The 19,822-nt window shown below is 36.4% G+C and overlaps 1 protein-coding gene across 4 annotated transcripts in view; it reads left to right on the plus strand.

Annotated features, from left to right (window-relative positions):
- Positions 1-19,822, plus strand: part of NPNT (nephronectin) — a 77,523-nt gene that overhangs the window by 26,569 nt on the left and 31,132 nt on the right. For 2 of the 4 annotated variants that reach the window (XM_074322759.2, XM_074322760.2), the window contains 6 exons: positions 6,885-6,977; positions 11,302-11,394; positions 15,747-15,866; positions 17,230-17,349; positions 18,833-18,967; positions 19,277-19,399. In XM_074322759.2, the coding sequence (XP_074178860.1) occupies positions 6,885-6,977; positions 11,302-11,394; positions 15,747-15,866; positions 17,230-17,349; positions 18,833-18,967; positions 19,277-19,399 (684 nt within the window). The remainder of the gene's footprint in view (positions 1-6,884; positions 6,978-11,301; positions 11,395-15,746; positions 15,867-17,229; positions 17,350-18,832; positions 18,968-19,276; positions 19,400-19,822) is intronic. The other 2 variants (XM_074322767.2, XM_074322775.2) reach the window with 1 other exon arrangement.

The raw sequence follows: 19,822 nt of genomic DNA on the forward strand, positions 1-19,822 counted from the left end.
GACCTTGCCCTGATTCCGTTTATTGTGGAATAGTATTTAGAAACTAAGATCTAGGTGTTAGGTGTGCTCATTGCTTCCTACTGTTTACCTACTTAAACAAACAAACAACCTACTTCACACTTCCAAATTAATAGTAACATTTTCTTCTGTGTTTTTAAAGTCTCATTTGGCATTAATCTAGATTCCACTCATATCACAATGGAAACAACAACAAAAAAATTCCAAGTCCACTGAAAATGACAACACTCTTCAGAAGAAGACTTTTCAGTGGGAAGGGATGGTGTTTATTTATGATAAATAAAAATTGGCTTGAGATACAGAGATGTAGATACAGGCACTTAATTTCTTTGGACTACTTCAGGAATTAAAGGGTAAATAGTGAGAGATGAAATAGGAAATATGTCTGAATTGAATGTTCCCAAAGATAAAAATGAAGTAAGTTGTCAGAGAGCTCTTGGGAGACAACATTATATAGACCAAAAATTCTTATTTATTTTAACTCTGTGTTCTAAATTATCAATCAGTTGGTTGACTTAATATTTGAATATAGTTCAAAAATAGTTTAAATTCTATATAAAAATGATGCTGGATAAACTGTGAGAGAGAGAAAAAAGCATAGATGTAGCAATGCCTCAGAAGAGATAACAATTCTATACTACAGTAATGGTTCAGAATCCGGGATCAGTACAAAACAAGCAAGGCATTTATGTTAAAATATTCTGGCAAGTTTACTTTAATTTTCTTAAAATTATACATTGCATTCTGAACTGCAACTTTTCCTTCCTGGAAATGTAACTTAAATACTTTTATGCCTCTAATTACTGTTGATATTCTCTACCCCTCTCATCCTTTCCTGCTAAGTGTTTTACTATAGTCTCACTCTCCTCCCTTCTAATGCACTCAAAATGCTGGGCTTTCGGGCCTTTTCCTGAACATTAGAATTGCTAGTGGATTGACCATGGAACTGGGATAAGAAATTTTTACTGAAATCAGGCAAGTCACTTCACCTTCTGTGTTTTCACTTGTCTGCTAGTAAAATGAGGATAATGTCGGTCTATAGCCTGCCTTACATGGATATCGTGAGAATACATTTAACCAGTTGTATAAAATGGTTTTGTATTCATGAGAGCATTTAATGGATAATATTTTATAGTGATAACAGTCAGAGACACTTTTATTTCAGTTTTTACTGCAGCAGGAATTCAGATTTGAAAATACAATAATCAACACTAGAATACAGGATATTAGGAAAGCTGGAGAGTTTTTTTTCCTCTCGAAATCTTGGAATCTGTAGGATATTTTTCCTCTGGCTTTTGCTGTACCTATGATATGGAGTGGCTAAAGGCCCTTTGCAGTGGAGACTTATAAAATTCTGCCTCCATTCCTTCCAGTTTCCATTAATACAGCAATGGGTTGTTTCATGATTCTTTTTAGCAACTTTCTGTCTTCCAATTGCTGCCAATTGCTCTTTGAAAAAGATATTCCTCACTGTATACTCCTGTTTGCCTCAGACAAGTTTGTCCATATCTGAGTTCTCTAAAACTTGTTAGATACAATGAGAGCTCTCTGAACTCTCCCAATTTTGTATGCATTCATTTTTCTGCCCTTCCCTTGCATATGTCTGTGTCACCTTTGTTTCTAAATTACATATCGTGCTTCCCTGAAAATAATACCTGGCCGTACAATCAGCTCTTATAGTAAAATAAGACCGGGTCTTATATTAATTTTTGCTCCAAAAGACACATTAGAGCTGATTGTACGGCTAGGTCTTATTTTCAGGGAAACAGGGTTTCCTGGAAGATAGTCCTCTTTGTTTTGCTTTTAGTTGTGCCATGTCTGAATGGCAACATGGTGTAGATTGCAAAAATTACAAATGATTCTTAGGATTCTAAAGACAATCTTATTTACATTAAGACAGTTCTTCTCCAGTTGCTAACAACTGGGGTTGAGTTGGTTTTTCCCTTGTCACTCTCCAGAGCCACCATCTGCTTGGGCATCTCAAAATGCCTTATTTATTCAAATATTGGCACTTGACTCCCAGTGTGATTAGTTTACATAAGAAATATTATATAGAACTTTGCTGTGGGAGTTTAATTTTCCCCTAACATTTTATAATTCACTATAAGCTTCAGAATACCTTGTCCAACTCTCAGAACCCAAGTTACATCCATTAGGATGAATTTTTAAGAATAAAATTTTATTAGATTGTAAACAGAAGAGGCTTAGATGTGTGACATTAAAGAGCTATGTTTGCTTTGCCAGTTGAAACTTGTTTCTTTTTCTAGTTGAAGTAATGACTTCGGGGTTATTTTAAGGGCACTTTGGAGATTATACTGCAGGAATGTGAGGGAGTAAATTTTGAGTGTGATTTACCTCTTTGGGTTTAATTCTGGCATCCAATTTCGGGGTAAAAAATCTGTCATTCATTCACAGACTATCTGTGATCCTCACCTGACTTTTATGTATTGAGCTGCTAACCCGTATGTGGATGTCAGAGGACAGTGGACTATCAAAAATGGCCTAAAATTCTTGTCCCTGATCCACAGGAAGGTCAGAGCAGCGATGCTGCTTTTTCTGATGAACCTGTACCAACCACAGATGCATCATTTCCTCTAAATCAAGTGTCTCATCTGTTTTTGATATTTCTAGACCATTCTAAAATGGACCACTAATCCTTTCTATTTATCTAATTTATCTATCTATTTTTATTTTTCCTGACCTGCTAGCCACAGCAGGCTGTAAAGGTTGATGTGTGCTGACTACTGAGAGCTCCTATTATAGTGGAGTAGGCTATCAAATGGTGAACCAGCTTACGTAGAAGTTGGGAATCATTTTTTTCTCTCATCTCAAGATGTATTTTCTAATCTAATTCTTTAGGTATAGAAATGAAGTTTTTTAGACACTTTTATAGTTACATGGTATTGTAGGTAAAAACAAAATTTCACAAATTGTATTTCTTTACTGGGATCTGCTTATAACATTTCTATGCTAAGGATGTATCCAAAGAAGACATTTGCTGGCTTGATAATGAACACACATTAAGTCCAGATTCCACAGCCTTGCGCTCAAGGATAGTCAGTTAGGAATTGTATTTGGCTGCAAGCAACAGTGACACAAAGAATAGTGCTCTAAATTGCTGGGATGACAATGTAGCGTTAATATTATGACTTCTTGCTCTGCCCTCTTTATCATTCTCAAGATTATGGTCCCAAAGTGGCCTTTGTAGTTCTCCATGACTTCTATATTCCTCAAGAAGACAGACGAAGCATAATAGTTAGGATCTTTCTAAGTAGCATTGCAAATGTCCCACCCAATAACTTCTGCTCACATGTAATTGTCCAGAATTTAGTTGCTTGGCTACTCATATCTACCACGGAGGATAAGGAACTGGTAGTTTCCATTGCTTACTCATTCCCCACTCAAAAAACAAAAACAAAAAATGATTGTATATTTAAGAGGAAGGGAAAAACAGTTACTAGTAAGCACCCAGCAGTACCTGCCATTTATGACTTGCCCTAGCCTGTCTTTTGATCTCATTTGTTATAAGCCCTTCGCGTGGCAGCTCCACTAGAACACTTGGCACTCACAGAAAACTGTTTTCATTGTTCTTCCCCCGTACTTTGCTTATGTTCTCAAAGGCTTTGTCTCCCATCTCAATGTCTCTGCTTCTTACCTGTAAGGCGCTGCTCAGATCACATTTCCTACAGGAGGCCTTTCTAGAACTTGCAGTCAGTTATCATCTGCCCCACCCTGCCACACACACCTTTCTTCTTTCATCTCATCTCTCTATCATAGCCCTTGTTAAGTCAATATAGTTTCACAGTTATTTTTTGTATCTTCTGAGACTCTCACTCCCCCCAAACACTTGACTCATATAATACATTGTATATAACAAATGCTCAATACATGTTTATTGAATTCTATTGCAGACTTAACCCAGCAAGGAAATAGGAGAAAGTACTTTTGTGTAACATTTTTCAGAGTTTTCTTTTGGTAAGAGAAAAACATTAGTTATATGAGCATTCTGAGTATCCTGTCCCATTTAATAACTGTTGGCTCGTATGGAGGTCGTGGGTTAGTTACTTCAGTGAGCAGTCTAGAAGTGCAAACAGCAGTTTGACAATACTGACTCTCTAAACATGGAGGAAACATTAACAGCCTTGATCTCATGGAATGTGTGCATTTGATGTGCCCAAGATGAGGACACTCCACTGAGAACAAACAAAGAGAAAGGGAGGGGGACAATAAAAACGTTTGTTCCTGTAAAGCACCTGAAAGTGCTATAAATGGACGTCACCAAGCTGGTCAGGGGGTCAAAAGGCAATATGACCTCAGGCTGGGGTTTAATTATTTAATAAACTGTCCTCTTCTAAAGAAACTTTTTCATGTTTTTAGAAATATTTTTAAATTCCATTTATTTTGGGAGGTGATTGCCTTGACTGATATTTAGTGATTTTGAGGTGTTTATTTTTTCTTTTTAAGTATGGCACTCTGGGTGCCTCAGTGATACTTGATTCATTAAAGTTGTACTTATATAGTATAATTGTTAAGACATATGGAGCATTTTTTTTAAGATTAAAAAATGTTATGTTTAACTTGCTCTTCTTGGTGATGGGACCTGAAAATTACGTAAAGAATGGCTTATTCCTGGGACTTGTTTTAAAACTGCATATAAACCATCTACCGGGTGTACAACTGACTGAAAAATAATATTGGAAGTCCCTCCTAGATAGTTCATTTCTTCTTAAGGATCTGAACAAAATTGCTTCCCTTTGAATTTCATGCCATGTCTAAATCAGATTTCAAAAAATGTCCAAGCACATTTCTCTGTCATTTATACTTTCCACTCTGCTCATCTTTTACTTCTGCAAGCTTTTTAACTACCTACTGAGCAGCTCTGTCTAAGGATTAGTAGTGGCACAGGGTCCAGTTGAAGGGACAAATAAACAGGCAGGAAAGACCTGAAAGTCTAATGGGAAATAAGCCCGTGGAATACCACGGGAGGGAAGGGCTAGTGCGAGTTGAGTGAGGATATGGAGAAAATACCAAAAGTAACATGCACATCAGTTTCTCAGGAATATTAGGATTTTGAAGGAAACAATGTTTTGAGAATTGTCAGAAACTGGGAGCACATCCCAGAATGGAGAACAGCCAGGGCTGATATGGGAAGAAGCAGTAGTCAGGAACTTGAGAATTCAGGGTCATTGTCGACCCCATTCCCTTTGGTCTTCAAATGTTTTAGCTGTTCACTCAGTGGTTCCTGAAGCTGGTCTCTTCTTGTCGCAAACACAAAGCATGCTTTCCTCATGTCAACTAGACTCTCCAGTTCATCCTATATATCATCACCAGGCTAATATTCCCAGAATTTTGATTTTTATCAGGTAATTTTCCTGATGGTGATAAACTTTCCATTTCCTATAGATAAAGTGTGTATTCCTCAGTCTGAAATTGAGGGAGCATCGTTATCTGATACCACTCACCTGTGATTGTCTACTTCTCACTCTTCCATCAGCATTTACCCATTTCTTTAGCTTGAAAAGGCTCCTCATTGTCTCCTAAATAAATTATGGTCTGTTTTGCTACATAGTTATTACTGTAAATAGTATTCTCCCTTTTCTGTCTACCCATGCTTCAAGATCCAACTCAAGTCTGTTCTGTAAGGCTTTCTGTATAAATGTACGTGGATATGCTTGTGTGATAATTTCTCCACAAATTCCACACATGCCACACATTTTGCTCACAAATAAGTGTTGTCTTGAATTAAAGATTATTTTGTCTCTTTGTCTAGACTGTAATCTCTTTGAGACCATTGACCCCTCTAGACAATGATTGTTCATCTATTTTAGTAACTGGCACCGCACCATACACATATTTGGTACAGAGCATGGTTTCTCAATGTGCCCTATCACATTTTGGTCTGGATAATTTGTTTTTTTGGGGGAGGGGCATCTGAGCATTGTAGGATGTTTAGCAGCATCCCTGTATTCTTATCCACTAGATGCCAGTAGCATCGAAACCAAATGTCTCAGTGTGACAACCAAAATGTCTCCATTTATGCCAAGTGTCCCATAGAAGGCAAAAATACCCCCAACTGAGAGTCACTGATGTAGAATAAAAAGAATAAACTGTAACCAGTATTTTGGCAAAAATCAAAGACTATGAAAAGATTTGAGGAATGATTTTACCATTCTTTGGGGTCATGAGGGAAGACAAACTCAGTTGATGGAAGATAATCAGTGTAAAATAGAACTTTCTGTTTGCTGTGATAGATCACAGAAAAGCCATTATAGATTGATGAGCAATGCAATGCACCTAAGATTAAGAAAGAGCAAGATGACAGAGGTATTCTTATGCTGAAGTTCCAAAAATATCATTTTCATTTTTATTTCTTTTTGAATCATTTAATACTTAGAAATACCATTTCCAGTAAAATAAGTATTTCATTATTTAACTGGAAATTTATCTGGAGTTCATACATAACCAATATCTTCGGATTAAGAACAACTTTTTTGAAGTGTATTTGAGAGGATGAATTTGAAATTATAGGTGTAGGTTATTGTAAAGTTATAACTGTTGACCAATATCAGTTGTGTTTATGCATAGTCTTACATATTCTTCTTGACTATTTGGGTATTGTCCTCAAGTTTAGCAAATTTTCCAGCCCCAAGTGACGCGCACACACATATATAACGTGTGTGTGTCTGTGTGAGAAAGTGTAGCCTAGACAGTGCTTACCACTCAAAAACAGTGATTTTGGATATTTCTGCTACTCTCTTGTAAATTCTTAGGTTGTTCTTTTAGTATGAAGCTAATACATGACGTTGATACTATATGGTTGATGTGCTGCTGACATGGAAATAACGCACGCTATCCTCTTTTCACAGCTGTGTGCCAGCCACAGTGCAAACATGGTGAATGTATCGGACCAAACAAGTGCAAGTGTCATCCTGGATATGCCGGAAAAACCTGCAATCAAGGTAGGGAAACAATGTGACACAAACAATCATGAGCTCCCTCTGTTCCTGCGTGATAGCACAATTTTAAGTTCTCATGCCCAACTCTTCCATAACTATTGTTCCACACATGTGAGCTGCCGTTAGCTGACACATTAAAAAAATATAATAATGTTTCATCTTTTAAAATATATTTCATCAGAGGGCAGTTAAAAAAATTCCATCCTCTTATTTGTATTCACTGCTGATAATTAAAATGTATACTGGAGAAGCGAATCGCAGCATCAGTAATGTTAGAAGCCTTACATTCTGCTTCTCCTTGTTCATCCACTAACCACGTAGTAGGGAAGCCTTGGCAAATTGTGAGCCTACTAAGACCTGGTTAGGTGAAAATATTTTAATATTCAAAGTCAGGTAGGAAGCTTGACTTGAAATTTTGAGGTCCGTTCAAAGTGAGACCTTCGATTTTGTGGTTAAATTCCCTTCAACTGTTGACCAGTTTGCAATGTTCCTCTGAGAAGTGACAATTTTGATTAGCAAGTTATTTTTAATTGGCATCAGTTGCTTATAAAAGCAAACATTTATTTAGTACTCACAGTGCCCCAGGTATGTTATATGTAAAATCTATTTTCATCATTACAACATTAGGATGTAGAATGTTATTTATAATTAAGTTTCAAATAACATTAAAAGTTTTAAATAACATATAATAATAATGTATTATTTCATTTTTCATTTGAAGAAATATCAGGGATGTTAAGTGTCTTGTCCAAGTTCATAAAATTAGTTGCTAAAAGATGTACTAGGTCAACTTAGAGCTATTATCTATATAATTCATATTTTTTTTTCTACCAGTTTAGTTTTAGATGAAGAACATATTGGAAATGTGATCCTCTGACACATGCTAACAAGTCTGACAAGGCTTGTCTTTTTAATTAATTTTAACCCAAAACTTTCTTCTATTAGGAGTAAACAAAAAACAGAAGTAAAGAAAAGCTACGATTAGGTTTCGCCTAAAATATACAAGGATAAACAAGGTTTTTTACTTATTTCTAAAAGCAATGCTCCTTATCATTTACATGAAACAATTATTAGGAGTCTGACTGCCTCACAGATACTTACTTGGCCTCATCTGGTACAGAAATGATATTATTCAAATATTCTTATTCTTCAATATCTGATACTCCTTGAGGCGTGTGATGTAAACTTGTGATTTGTAGACATAGTTGTCACAACAATTCAGAACACTGATGTTTGAAAGTACATCTGATTGTTTCTGTACTATCAGATGAAATTCATGCTAGTAAAACGTGACATATCCAATGGTAGGACAAGCTCTTATTCTAAAGTGTGTTCTAGATTATCTGCTACTTGATTGTAACTGATTTTTTTCCCAGTACTTCTTTTCTTCTTTTTTTTTTTTTCCCAAATTAAAGTTTATTGGGGTGACAATTGTTAGTAAAGTTACATAGATTTCAGGTGTACAATTCTTTTGTAATAATATTTTTTAAGTTGGAATTTACCTAAAATACTTGGCTAGTATTTTTCAAATAAGTGGGGTTCTTATTATCTCAGTTTACTCTTTTAAAAAATCCATTTGATTTTCCTTCTTTAGTCTAAGTTCTCAAGTAGCAGCATGTTCGGTTCTGATTATTGAGTTATCAGTGTTCATCTTAGAGTCCCAGCATGCTTCTTTTTTTTTTTTTTTTTTAAACAATGAACATAAACCATCAGAGGTTTCATTAATATGTCAGCACCATAAAACTTGTTGTCCTGTTGCCAGGAATTTATACAAAGAAGATTATTGAAAGAAGCTACTGTTGAGATTGCAGAGAAATTCATTTAAATTGATTTGCAGGAGCTGCATCGACTTTAATATGCTTCAAAGATACTAAAGCTGTTATTGGAACAAGGATTCATCTCTGGGTATCTGTTATTTTCAAAAAACCAGTTTACCAAGTACTTTTTTCTATAATACATATCTGAGTCTCCAAAGAAAAATAGAAATATACTGAGTTGAAATCTTGCCTCCTAAAACTATATTCCTTAGGGAGAAGAGGATTTCATTAGTAGCAAAATGGAATTTTACACCTGCAAAAATAGCGCTGACACTGAAAATGTCATTTCAAATCCAATCATGAATATAAAATTCCAGCTTACAGTAAACCTATTTGTTTTAATCATCTCTCTTGTTGCCTTCCTTACCAGAAAAGCAATTTGGCAAGTGCCTGATGGAAAGCTCTATATTCTTTGAGAGCAGGAAACCTTTGTGGTGCCTCTCTGATTTCTGGGTTCCTGAAAACTATTATTAAAGTGACTTGCACATGATTAGTTCACATTAAATAATTACTAAGTGAATGACTTCCACACAATGGCTCTTAGTCCTAAAAGTTCGAGGAGCTTGAAAGCATTCCATGGAGTCCTCTGGTACCTTAGACAGTCAGTGTTTGAATCCATGGATGGTGAGAGCGGCTGCCATGAGTGAGCTGACTAAATGGGAGAACTCTGAGATACCCCCTGGAAATGTTGTTAGAGCAAATTGTCTGTATCTGCTACATATCAAATTAACTTACCCTTTACTGGGACTGTGCATTTTAACAAAGTGGAAAACACACCTCAGAGATATGGGGAATTAAACAGGTTTCTTTTTCCTTAAGGATGGAACTGTCAAGAAGAGGTACCTTGAAATAATTTCACAGAGCTGGAAATTAGCTTTTGATTAAAAGTAGGGTATAAGGCAAGTATCTGCTAAAGATTTTGTTGCAAACTGTGTGCTTTAAGAACTCACCCCTTGGAAACTTGCTTGGCTGAGTGAACAGCTTGAGTAAATGACAAGCGCTTAAGAGTACTTTTAGAGCTGTCTGGGGAGCAGCCAGAATAGCAGGGCAAGCCCACTTTGGAACTGGCTTAATTTAACAGACTGTCACAAGATTAGTTTAATCTGCTGTTGGAGGCTTGCTCTTCCCCCTGAGTCATTTTCTGGATTTGCTATAGCTGGATCACGTATAGAATCATAGACTTAGACTGGTCATTATCATATTCTATAAGGTACATGGTACCTTTCATGGTAGATGAAGTTCTAACCTAAACTCTGGCAAGATTTGCTTTTTTCCGTCTTACTTTTCCTTGTAATTTTTTCATGCATAGTTTCCCCCTCTTTGAGTCTCTGTACCCATACAAGTCTCCTTTTCCCTGAGCCAAAAAAGGATACTATTATAGATAATCTTTTTATAACTTTCCCATTAGGGAATGATTTTTAGCATGTAATATATCATATCATTGCATATTTTTAGGAATGAAAGGTATTCTTTTGAATTCACAGTGTGCTTTATAATAATTTCAGAAGAAACAATTTGTAAACATCAATTACTAATGTGTTTCATGTGTTGAATTCTTTATCCCAAGAAAAGAATCAGAGTCTTATAGCACAGAACCAGACAGTAAACTTTGGTGGACTAGTTAAATCTGAGAGTTGATTGCTTTCCTTAGCACAACAGCCTAAGTGCTTTAACCCTAATATTAAGGTAGTTTCTTATATCCTTACCTTTTGAAGGATGTATGATTTCAATCCCAGAAACCAATCTTCATTTAATTTGGAAGTTTAACTATTAATAACATGATAATATATCAAGACATATTAATATATGTCATGAAACAGGATGTGATTGCCTTTTTGACTCTCCATTTTTGAATCTCACCCATCTTATAGTATTTTGGTAAAATAGTAATGGGAACAGTTACCATTTTTTGCAGAAAACTTCTTAAATATATTCTAATTAAATGTGACCTAAATGTAACATAAGTTCTTACATTTGAAAGAAAATATTGATTATGCTATTTATTTAAATAAGGTCTTTAAGCAAATCATAACTTTGTGCATAATTTTGGAGCATTTTAAACTATTGCATGACATTTAATAAGGAAACAGTCTTAAGTTGGTCATTTAAGACCTCAGTATCCTTAAACAGAGCACACTGATTGTAACCAATACTTGTATAATCTGGTTTTCTTTTCCAGTTTTCTGTCTTTGTTGATAACTAAAACCATGCTTTTAAAAATGACCATTTCTTTTTTTTTTTTTTTTAAATTGGTGGGAGCATGATGGATTGTTAACTTATAATGATGTTTTTGGGAAGAAAGATGACAGTAATAAGTTTTAAGGAAAACAAGAATTTAGAAAACAAAGAAAGTGAAGAACTAGAAAGTAATTTTTGTAAAGTATCTAAAGGATTCTTTTTGAACTCCACCAACTTTATGTCATTGTTTAATATATACTTATAAAGATTTTCAGGGCTAAAAATGACATCAGTTCAAAGTTGACTCTTATTACCTTCTTCCTGGTGTGAAGACGAGCACTTCTACCCAACTCCTCTTGACCAAGGCAGTGAACAGCCTCTTTTCCAACCCCTGGATCATCAAGCCACAAGTTTACCTTCAAGGGGTGAGCGTGCGTTATCTCAGGAGGTCTGCTCCTCCCACTTGCACGGCTTCCTGCAGTTATGTCACTGGTTGCAAATGTTCTAAGACAAGCCCCAGAAGTGCCCAGCCTCAGCATCCTGAGCACATGGAATGAGCAGCAGGACTTGTCTCCTGGTGCTGGTTCTCTGTGCTCTGAAAAGCCTAGAGCCTCTGCTGTCCTTTCACTGCATCAAGTGTCATTGCTTTTCTTCTTCTTCTCTGGGTTTCAGAATGTGTTAAAAAAAAAAAAAAAATCAGATACCGAAATAACTTCCGTTTTCATATGTAGGTAGTCAGGAATTCCGAAGCCACTGAGATTGGCGGGGTTTTGATGGCTTTTACTAAGTAGATTTTAGAAGTAATCAAGTCCTCGACCACTATATTGAGGGTGTAGCGTTTAAGGTTACCTGGAAATGAAACCATATGTTAGCTTCCTTCTTTAGTGTACAATTTGTAATATTAGAAATTCTAAGTTCTGGTTCCAGTACAGCCCTTAAGTAGGCACGTGATTGTGAGCAAGTCATTTAATGTGTCTGGGTTTTAGCAAAAACAATTAGTAAAAAGAGGAGAGTAATTCCTACCCTATTTGCCTGCAGGGTTGGTGTGAGAATAGAAACACTAAAAATAAGAGTCTTCATTATGCTGAAAAGTTTTGTAGAGAACTTAGGTGGCAGCATGATTTTACAATTCTTCTAAATGACTATCCCTCACCCAATGATTTAGGAACTTAGAATGACATAATTAAAAATGTTAAAATTATTAGTTACTGTCTCTGCTGATAGGGAACTTAATGCGTTTGTACATCTGAACAAAGAATTAGGGCAGTACTATTAATTTCAGAGTCGTTGATGTCATTGTTGTTTTTAAAGGATAAACGTTATGGCAGTTGACATATTGGCATCTGTTTGCCTATAACCTCCACTTTAGTCAGATAACATGTAAAGGCTTAGACTTCTGAGACATTGCCCAGTTTAAGCCTCAAAGGAAAAAAGTCCAAGTGCATTAAACAAATGAAAGATGATTTTCCTTTAAAAAATCCATTGGGTTCCTTTATTCAATGAATCTCTTCCAGGTTTTCAAGCTACTTTTCAGTGTCTGCATGCTGATACAATTTCTAGTTCTTTTGTTTCCTGAAGTGTAATGACAATGCTGTGCAGCTTGCATTTATGTTCTGGACCAGCTCCTTTCTCCCTCCCCCCTCCCTACCAAGCTCCTGAATCCACCAACCTGCTTAAATATACTCCTGGCTTATAGATGCTGTTTAAGAATATATACTTAATAGTGAAAGCATTTGAATGTAAGTAGTTTAATTGTAAAGTTCTGTTCTTTGTGTGGTAAGACAGATACATGATAGAATTTATTAAATGTTTTATTATCTTATAGTTTATATTACGTTATAAACTTCTAGAGAAAGAGCAAGATTAAAGTAAATTTAAGACAAAACACCAAAAACGTTTCTTTCCTGGGTTCTTTTATCAACTTGTAAGATTAACTTGACAAAATATGATCAGGAGACTTTTCATGTTCTTCACATTGTTCCACTTATTATAGGAGCATTTATAATAAATTGGAAGCATCATTTTTGTATCTCTGACTTAATTTGCTAGCAACACAAGAGTTACTAGTTCTGTAGTCCAAGACATTTTGGAATCAGCCAATATTAACTCCGTTTTATAAGGCATTGTGTCAATAAGAAAATAAGGTACACAAATCATAGACTAGAAACCCTGAAGAAAATTGAGGAAAAAAGAAGTTCATCACGAGGATGCCAGATCCTTTAAATCTTCTGAAGACCCCTGCTTTAGCAGAAGTCTGATATTTGGTAAATACTGATAATTATGGATTCTTATAGACTCCTGTTTCTTAATTTCTGCAGTGGGTTTTTTAAGGGTCATTGGGAAGTTTTGAGGTGCCACCTGCCTGTGGCAGATGGGGCAATGATGGCAGTCACTGGGCACGTCAACGCTAGCCCACTGTCAGGGAAAGTCAACCGCCCCATCAGCAGCTGGTAGAGTATGGCCTTCTCAAATTGCTTCCAGTGTATTTGGATACTTATGTGTCAATGACAGTAAAATAGCCAACAAATATCTCTACCCATTGAATGCTGCTTGTTTATTTCCTTTTCCATATTGTGTCACAGAGTGATTCCCAGGTTCTTTTGGCATTATGACCTCTTATTAATTTTTCATTTTCTTTCAATTTTATGATTCTTAACTCCAAAGTGCTTTTTCCCACGGGAAGGGAAGGATAAATTTGGATCGAAGACCACCAGCAGCCCCAGTCTGAATCAAGGAAACTCTCAGAGCAAACCTAAGGTGGCCTTTATCAGCCAGGACTGGAGCTGCCTCAGCGGGACCTCAGCTTTAGTCCATGGTCATAGTATCTGAAGAAATTTCCATCAGCATAAATATTCCTTGTTTATGAGCTTTCTGGAGCTATAAACATCTGACCAGTTCCTATCAGGAAACCCACAGAAGTTTCTGTGGCTCTTTAAAAACAAACCTAAGGGTCCTTAGTTGACACATTTTTATTTTATATCCATCAATATCCTTCCCTTGAGATACAGAATTCAGTCTTACTCTATTGTCTTGATGTATTGTACAATTTTATTTTTGCTTAGTACAGAGAAATATTTAAAACTCAAAACCTTTCTCTAACAATGTACTCAGGTTTAAATACTATTTACTATAATCTCATTCAGGGATTTATCAAAGCCAGGTGTGACTCTGCAAGGACATATTAGGAATAATAATCAACTCCTAGGACATGAGAAAAGATTCTCTGACTTTAATTTTTAATAAATATTGAAATATGAGGTAGAAGAATATGAAAAATGGAGTGAATGTCTTTTTCCTCCTTGATTTAAAATTTTTACTTCATTTAACATGGAGAAATCAAATTTTTGTGGATACTATGATCTGCAAGGCACCATCTTAGAGGAAATTTTTTTTGAAATATCTTATAATGTGATTCTGTTTTGAATACTCTTGACTAGGCAAGAAACAACAAAGCATAAAATTGAAGAAAGCATAGGAGATGACAAAGGCGTGTTATTTAGTCTTCTTGGGCTTTGCACAGCTAGAGATTTGTTTATAGTTGTGTTAAGGTTACTAAGTTCGAAAGTCAGTAAAATATTTAGAACATTTGAGATGCAATAATTATTTGGTGGTTTTAAAAAACAATGTAACTTGGTAGTTTAATTAAATTAACTATATAGATTCCTAATAAATGAGCAGGTCAGATTTAAATTTGATTAGATTTGAAAACAACTTGCCACTAGATTTATCTATATTTCTGTTTTGATGACATAGATTAATAGATAATTAAATTATGCTAATCAGTGCTTCTGCTGGCAGTTCCAGACAAAATAAACATGTGGTCATATGTCTTTTTAATGAAATCTGTATTTTGGCCATTACTATTTCAGTGCTTATATGTCATTATGAGTTTTATGTTCACTTGAGGCAGTGTTTAACTTGGGTTGGAAAATTCTCAATGTGCTATTTATTAATTCATTTCATACTGATATTTAAACCAGTAATCCTAAAATACATAATGATAGTCCATTATGTATTATTCATTAGTATTTCCATATGCCCTTCTTAACTGCCCAATGAATGAAAGTATGTTGGAGGGTTGTTTTCTTTTTAAGTTTCTCTGTGACTTGAATGCATTACTAAAGTAGGAAACTGAAGGTTCTTCTTTAACCTGAGATTAGTATAGAACCTAAGATTGAACAAGAAAAACAACAGTAATGATCATGCTAATTCATGTAGCTCTTTGAAAATACAGCTTTCTTTTGGGAAGGTCCAAGCAGTTTAATGTTTTAAAATCCACATACTTTCCATAAACTAAAATAGGCTCACATAGTATCTTCTTTAAACAGAGACAGGAAGAAATTAAAAGATGATCATGTCAGGAGTGAATCTAGTGGAACCCAGATATTTCTGAGAACATGGGAGTCAGATAGATGAGGAGTTAGCATGCTCTTTCTAGGGATAATGAGGTAGGCACAGCGTACTCTAACTACTAGTAACTGCCCTTTGTGGACAGAGATCACATGTACTATATACTTTAAGCTCCAGAAGCTCTCATAGCCTCCTCACTATTATAAGGCTTTCGGTCACTTTTGATAGAAAACTCTTGGTGGTCCCTAGTGTAACTGGCATTCAAATGAAGACAGTGCTGAACAAGCTCTATCTCTTAGGGAAACAACTGGTTACGTAGCTCGACCTACTTTTCTCCTTCATTTTTCACTCTAGAGAAGTATTTTAAATGGTTTACACTTGTGCTGCAGCTCTGTGATTCTTCTCCTTCAACCTCCACTCTTTTCAGACTTAAACGAGTGTGGCCTGAAGCCGCGGCCCTGCAAGCACAGGTGCATGAACACCTATGGCAGCTACAAGTGCTACTGTCTCAACGGATACATGCTTATGCCGGACGGGTCCTGCTCAAGTATGTCAGGAATCTTAACTGTTTTATAAGTGCTTTGGGCTTGATTTCTTTCATGCTGTGCTCCGGTAGTGTGCGGATGCAGGCGGCCTCCTAGGCCCCTCTCCTAAACAGGATGTGTAAGGGTGTGCTTACATGTGTGCCTGAGGAATTGAAAATCAAAATAAGCGTTGCCCCTTTTAGATAGTTAGCATTCTTTTACCATGGGTGCCAATGTTAAATTGATTTGGAAATGGTACTTAGCACAAGAATAACACAACTAGTGTATTTTCTAATGTTTTTTTTTTCCCCGACATGATTTTCCCTGTCTTCTATCTAGGCATAGAGCTATTCCAGCTAGAAAAAGAACACTAGCTGATTATTTGAGGACTTTTGTGCTACCCATAAAGATGGACAGTAAACTGTTGGTAGAGAATCCATCAAGCTCGTTGATTGATTATAAGCCATTCATAAACACCTTTTCACTTTATTTTACATTTCTTTATAACAGTCTACTAAGTTATGTCCCTTTTCTTAAAAAAAAAAAAAGAACTACTTCAAATGAGAAGAGTAAATGATTATAGTAACATAAAAGTAGATTTTTATGTGTGTCTTTGTAAGAAAGAAATGCATGGTGTTCCCTATTATCATTTGGATATGTTTATAAGATGGATAATGCCTTAAAATTCTCTGTAGGCTAAACATTGAATTGAGGTTGTGTTGATATGATATCCAACAATTGATGACTTGATTTTAATTTTTACTGAATTATCAATTAAGTTAGCTAATTATCGATCAGTTAATTATTAGTTATCTCTAACTGGGCTGCATTTTATAAAATAAAGGCTAGCTAATTTTATTTAGTATTGCATATATAGCATGGAACTTTTTGGAATGAGGTGAGTTCACATTTAGTAACATGTACAGTGATACTAGAATCCGCTAACATAGTACAACTCATTTGGAAATCTCCTGCTATCCCTAGAGAAATTTAATGTGAGGTTGAGACAGTCCCATGGATGTTTCACTTAAGACCAGCACTTGCATGAGTAATCTGGAAAAATACCTCTATTCTCCACTTTCGTTGGCCACTGGAGAAATTTCCAGATCATCCATGTGAGATAAAGTTTTACATTTGTCTTTTAATTCCTCAAATGCATTAGGGTTCTTTCCCAGATGATAACTGAGCTGGTTCACTTCTGAACCCCTGGGGGAGAAAGCCTTTCTGTTCCTCCCCTTATTTTTTACTTTCTGTACACTGTTGAATAATTGAGGTCTTTTGGTCTTCATTGTTGATTCAATGTCACTGATTTCAGGACAAAGAAAAACCATAGTTATTTCAGTTACAGAGTTTGTTCTCTGAGTCATCCAGTCACACTTGTTCCAGGTGCCCGGACGTGCTCCATGGCGAACTGTCAATATGGCTGTGATGTCGTCAAAGGACAAATCCGGTGCCAATGCCCCTCTCCTGGCCTGCAGCTGGCTCCTGATGGGAGAACCTGTGTGGGTGAGTTGTAAAATCAGGCATCTCTGTCAGTAGCATGTATAGGAAACAGAAGAAAGTAAGAGGTGATGGAAGTAAGAAAAAAAGGCAGTTACTTATATCAGCTACTTAGCTATCCTTCAGAAGATATCAGTTGTCTCAGAAGAGGACTTCTCTCTGTGAATGCACTGTGTAAATTGTGTTTTCCTAAAAATGAGGGACCAGAGGAAGCTTCAGGCAGAGGCAGTATAGAATTATAGTTAAGAGTCTGGGCTTTGGTTTCAAACCTAGCTCTGCCATATACTTGCTATGTAACCTCAGGCAAGAGACTTCCTTTCTTTGAGCTTGAGTCTTGTCATCTTTAAAATTGGAGTAATGGCACATAGAACCATTCTGAGGATCAAATGAGCTCATGTGTGGAAAGATCTTAGCATGGTACCTAGCATGTAGTAAGTACTCAATGAATGGAGATATTCGGTGATTCAACAGACATTTATCAATAACTTTCTGTATTCGAGGCATCATACTAAGTGCTAGATGTACAGTAATGTACAAAGCTGACAAGATTTTGGTCCTCACAAAGCTGATATTCTAATGGGGAAGACAGAAAAGAAATGAGTAGCCAATAAAATTACAAACAATACTAAGTCTTAATATGAGGTACCAGGAGAGAGAAAAACAGAAAGGGTCTATTTTAGAAAATAATGGTCAAGGAAAGCCTTAACATAAGACCTGGACCTTTGGCCACACGAAGAATCAGCCAAGCAGGAGGAAACAGTGCAGGCACTGCAGTGAAAGAGAGGGGGATCTTCCTGAGGTCTTCAAAGAAAGAGGGCCACTGTGGCTAAAGCAGAGTGGGACTGTGAGGGGCGGTGGCTTGAGATACAACTGGTGAGGTCGGTGGGGACTGTTTATTGCAGGGCCTTCAAGAACGTGGTGAGGAATGAGGATTTAATTCAAAAAACAAGTAGAAAGAGTAGGAGAGTTTTAAATGTGGTACTAATCTGATTTTATGTTGTAGTAAAATCTTTTTGGTGGGTGACTGGGAATGCTTTGGAGGGGGTAAGATTGGGAAAAGGTAGGTTTGGAGGCTTCTAACAGTGTAGCCTGGGAGATGGTAGCTGAGATGAGGGTGGTGGCAGTGGGTGAAGAGAACAGGAGACAAATTCAAATAATCTTTCAGAGGTGGAATTAACTGAGCCTGATGATTTAGGGTGAAGGGAAAGACGGTTGTCAAGGGTGACTCATGTTTTAAGTTCAAGCAACTAGGTGGGAACAGGTGCAGTATGTGCTGAGCTGTGGTGCAGGAGGAGGGCAGCCTGGGTTAGGAAGATGAATTGAAATTTGGAGATGTGGAATGTATGTTGCCTGTGGGGGCAACCAGCTGGATGAAGTTCATGATGAGTCGCTGTGTGCCAGGCAACTGTTTGCAGTTATTTATTTAAACATCCACTTCATCTGAGCATGCTATTGCTCTTCCTAAAATGCAACTGACTTATGTTTCTAGACGTTGATGAATGTGCTACTGGAAGAGCTTCCTGCCCTAGATTTAGGCAGTGTGTCAACACTTTTGGAAGTTACATCTGCAAGTGTCATAAAGGCTTCGACCTCATGTACATTGGAGGCAAATACCAATGTCACGGTAATGAACCCCAGGCATTGCTTTGTGTTGTTTCTTCCTATGGCACGGAAAGGCCTCTTCATTGTGCTGATGACTGGGGTGCCAGGGGCAGAGGAGGGTACTGGCATTAAACAAACAGAAATCCATTTCAACCACTACTAGCTCTGGATGCCCACGCACTTTATTTCTTCTGTTTATCTGCCAATTTTACATGGACCTTCACATTCCAAAAAAAAAAAAAAAAAACACCATTTTTTTGAAATTGTGTATATATTTTTATGTCATATTTATCACCCAAATAAACCTTTCTTTCCCTACTTCCTGATGCAGATATAGATGAATGCGCCCTTGGTCAGTATCAGTGCAGCAGCTTTGCTCGCTGTTTCAACATACACGGGTCCTATAAGTGTAAATGTAAAGACGGCTACCAGGGCGATGGAATGACTTGCGTATGTGAGTAATGCTTGTCTCCCAGTTCTAAATTCTGGCAGGAAATATAGGATCGTTGAAATGCCATTACTAGGGAAGATAAGGAACAAGATTAATTTATGAAAGAAGTATAATTTTCATAGTTTGTAATGTTAGTTTGTGTTTTCTACAGATAATAAAATCATTTGTTCTGATGTTTTGAAAAATTAAAGACTCAAAAATACAGTCGACTCTTAAAAGCATTTGATTCCTTGACTAAAATCTCAGTAACTTCGCTTTAGCTAGAAAGAAATTTTAGAGCCCTCCAGGGAATTTAATTTTCTTAAAAATCAGAAATAAATTTTGTTTGTCATTAGCATTAGTTTTATGATGGTGGGATAATCTGACTATAACATACTTTTTTTGTTCTTCTGTTTTATGCCTGCTAATTCTACTACTAAAAAAATC

Source organism: Rhinolophus sinicus, chromosome 1 (assembly GCF_057876585.1).
Source record: "Rhinolophus sinicus isolate RSI-liver-muscle chromosome 1, RSI-T2T, whole genome shotgun sequence".
Taxonomy (NCBI): domain Eukaryota; kingdom Metazoa; phylum Chordata; class Mammalia; order Chiroptera; family Rhinolophidae; genus Rhinolophus; species Rhinolophus sinicus.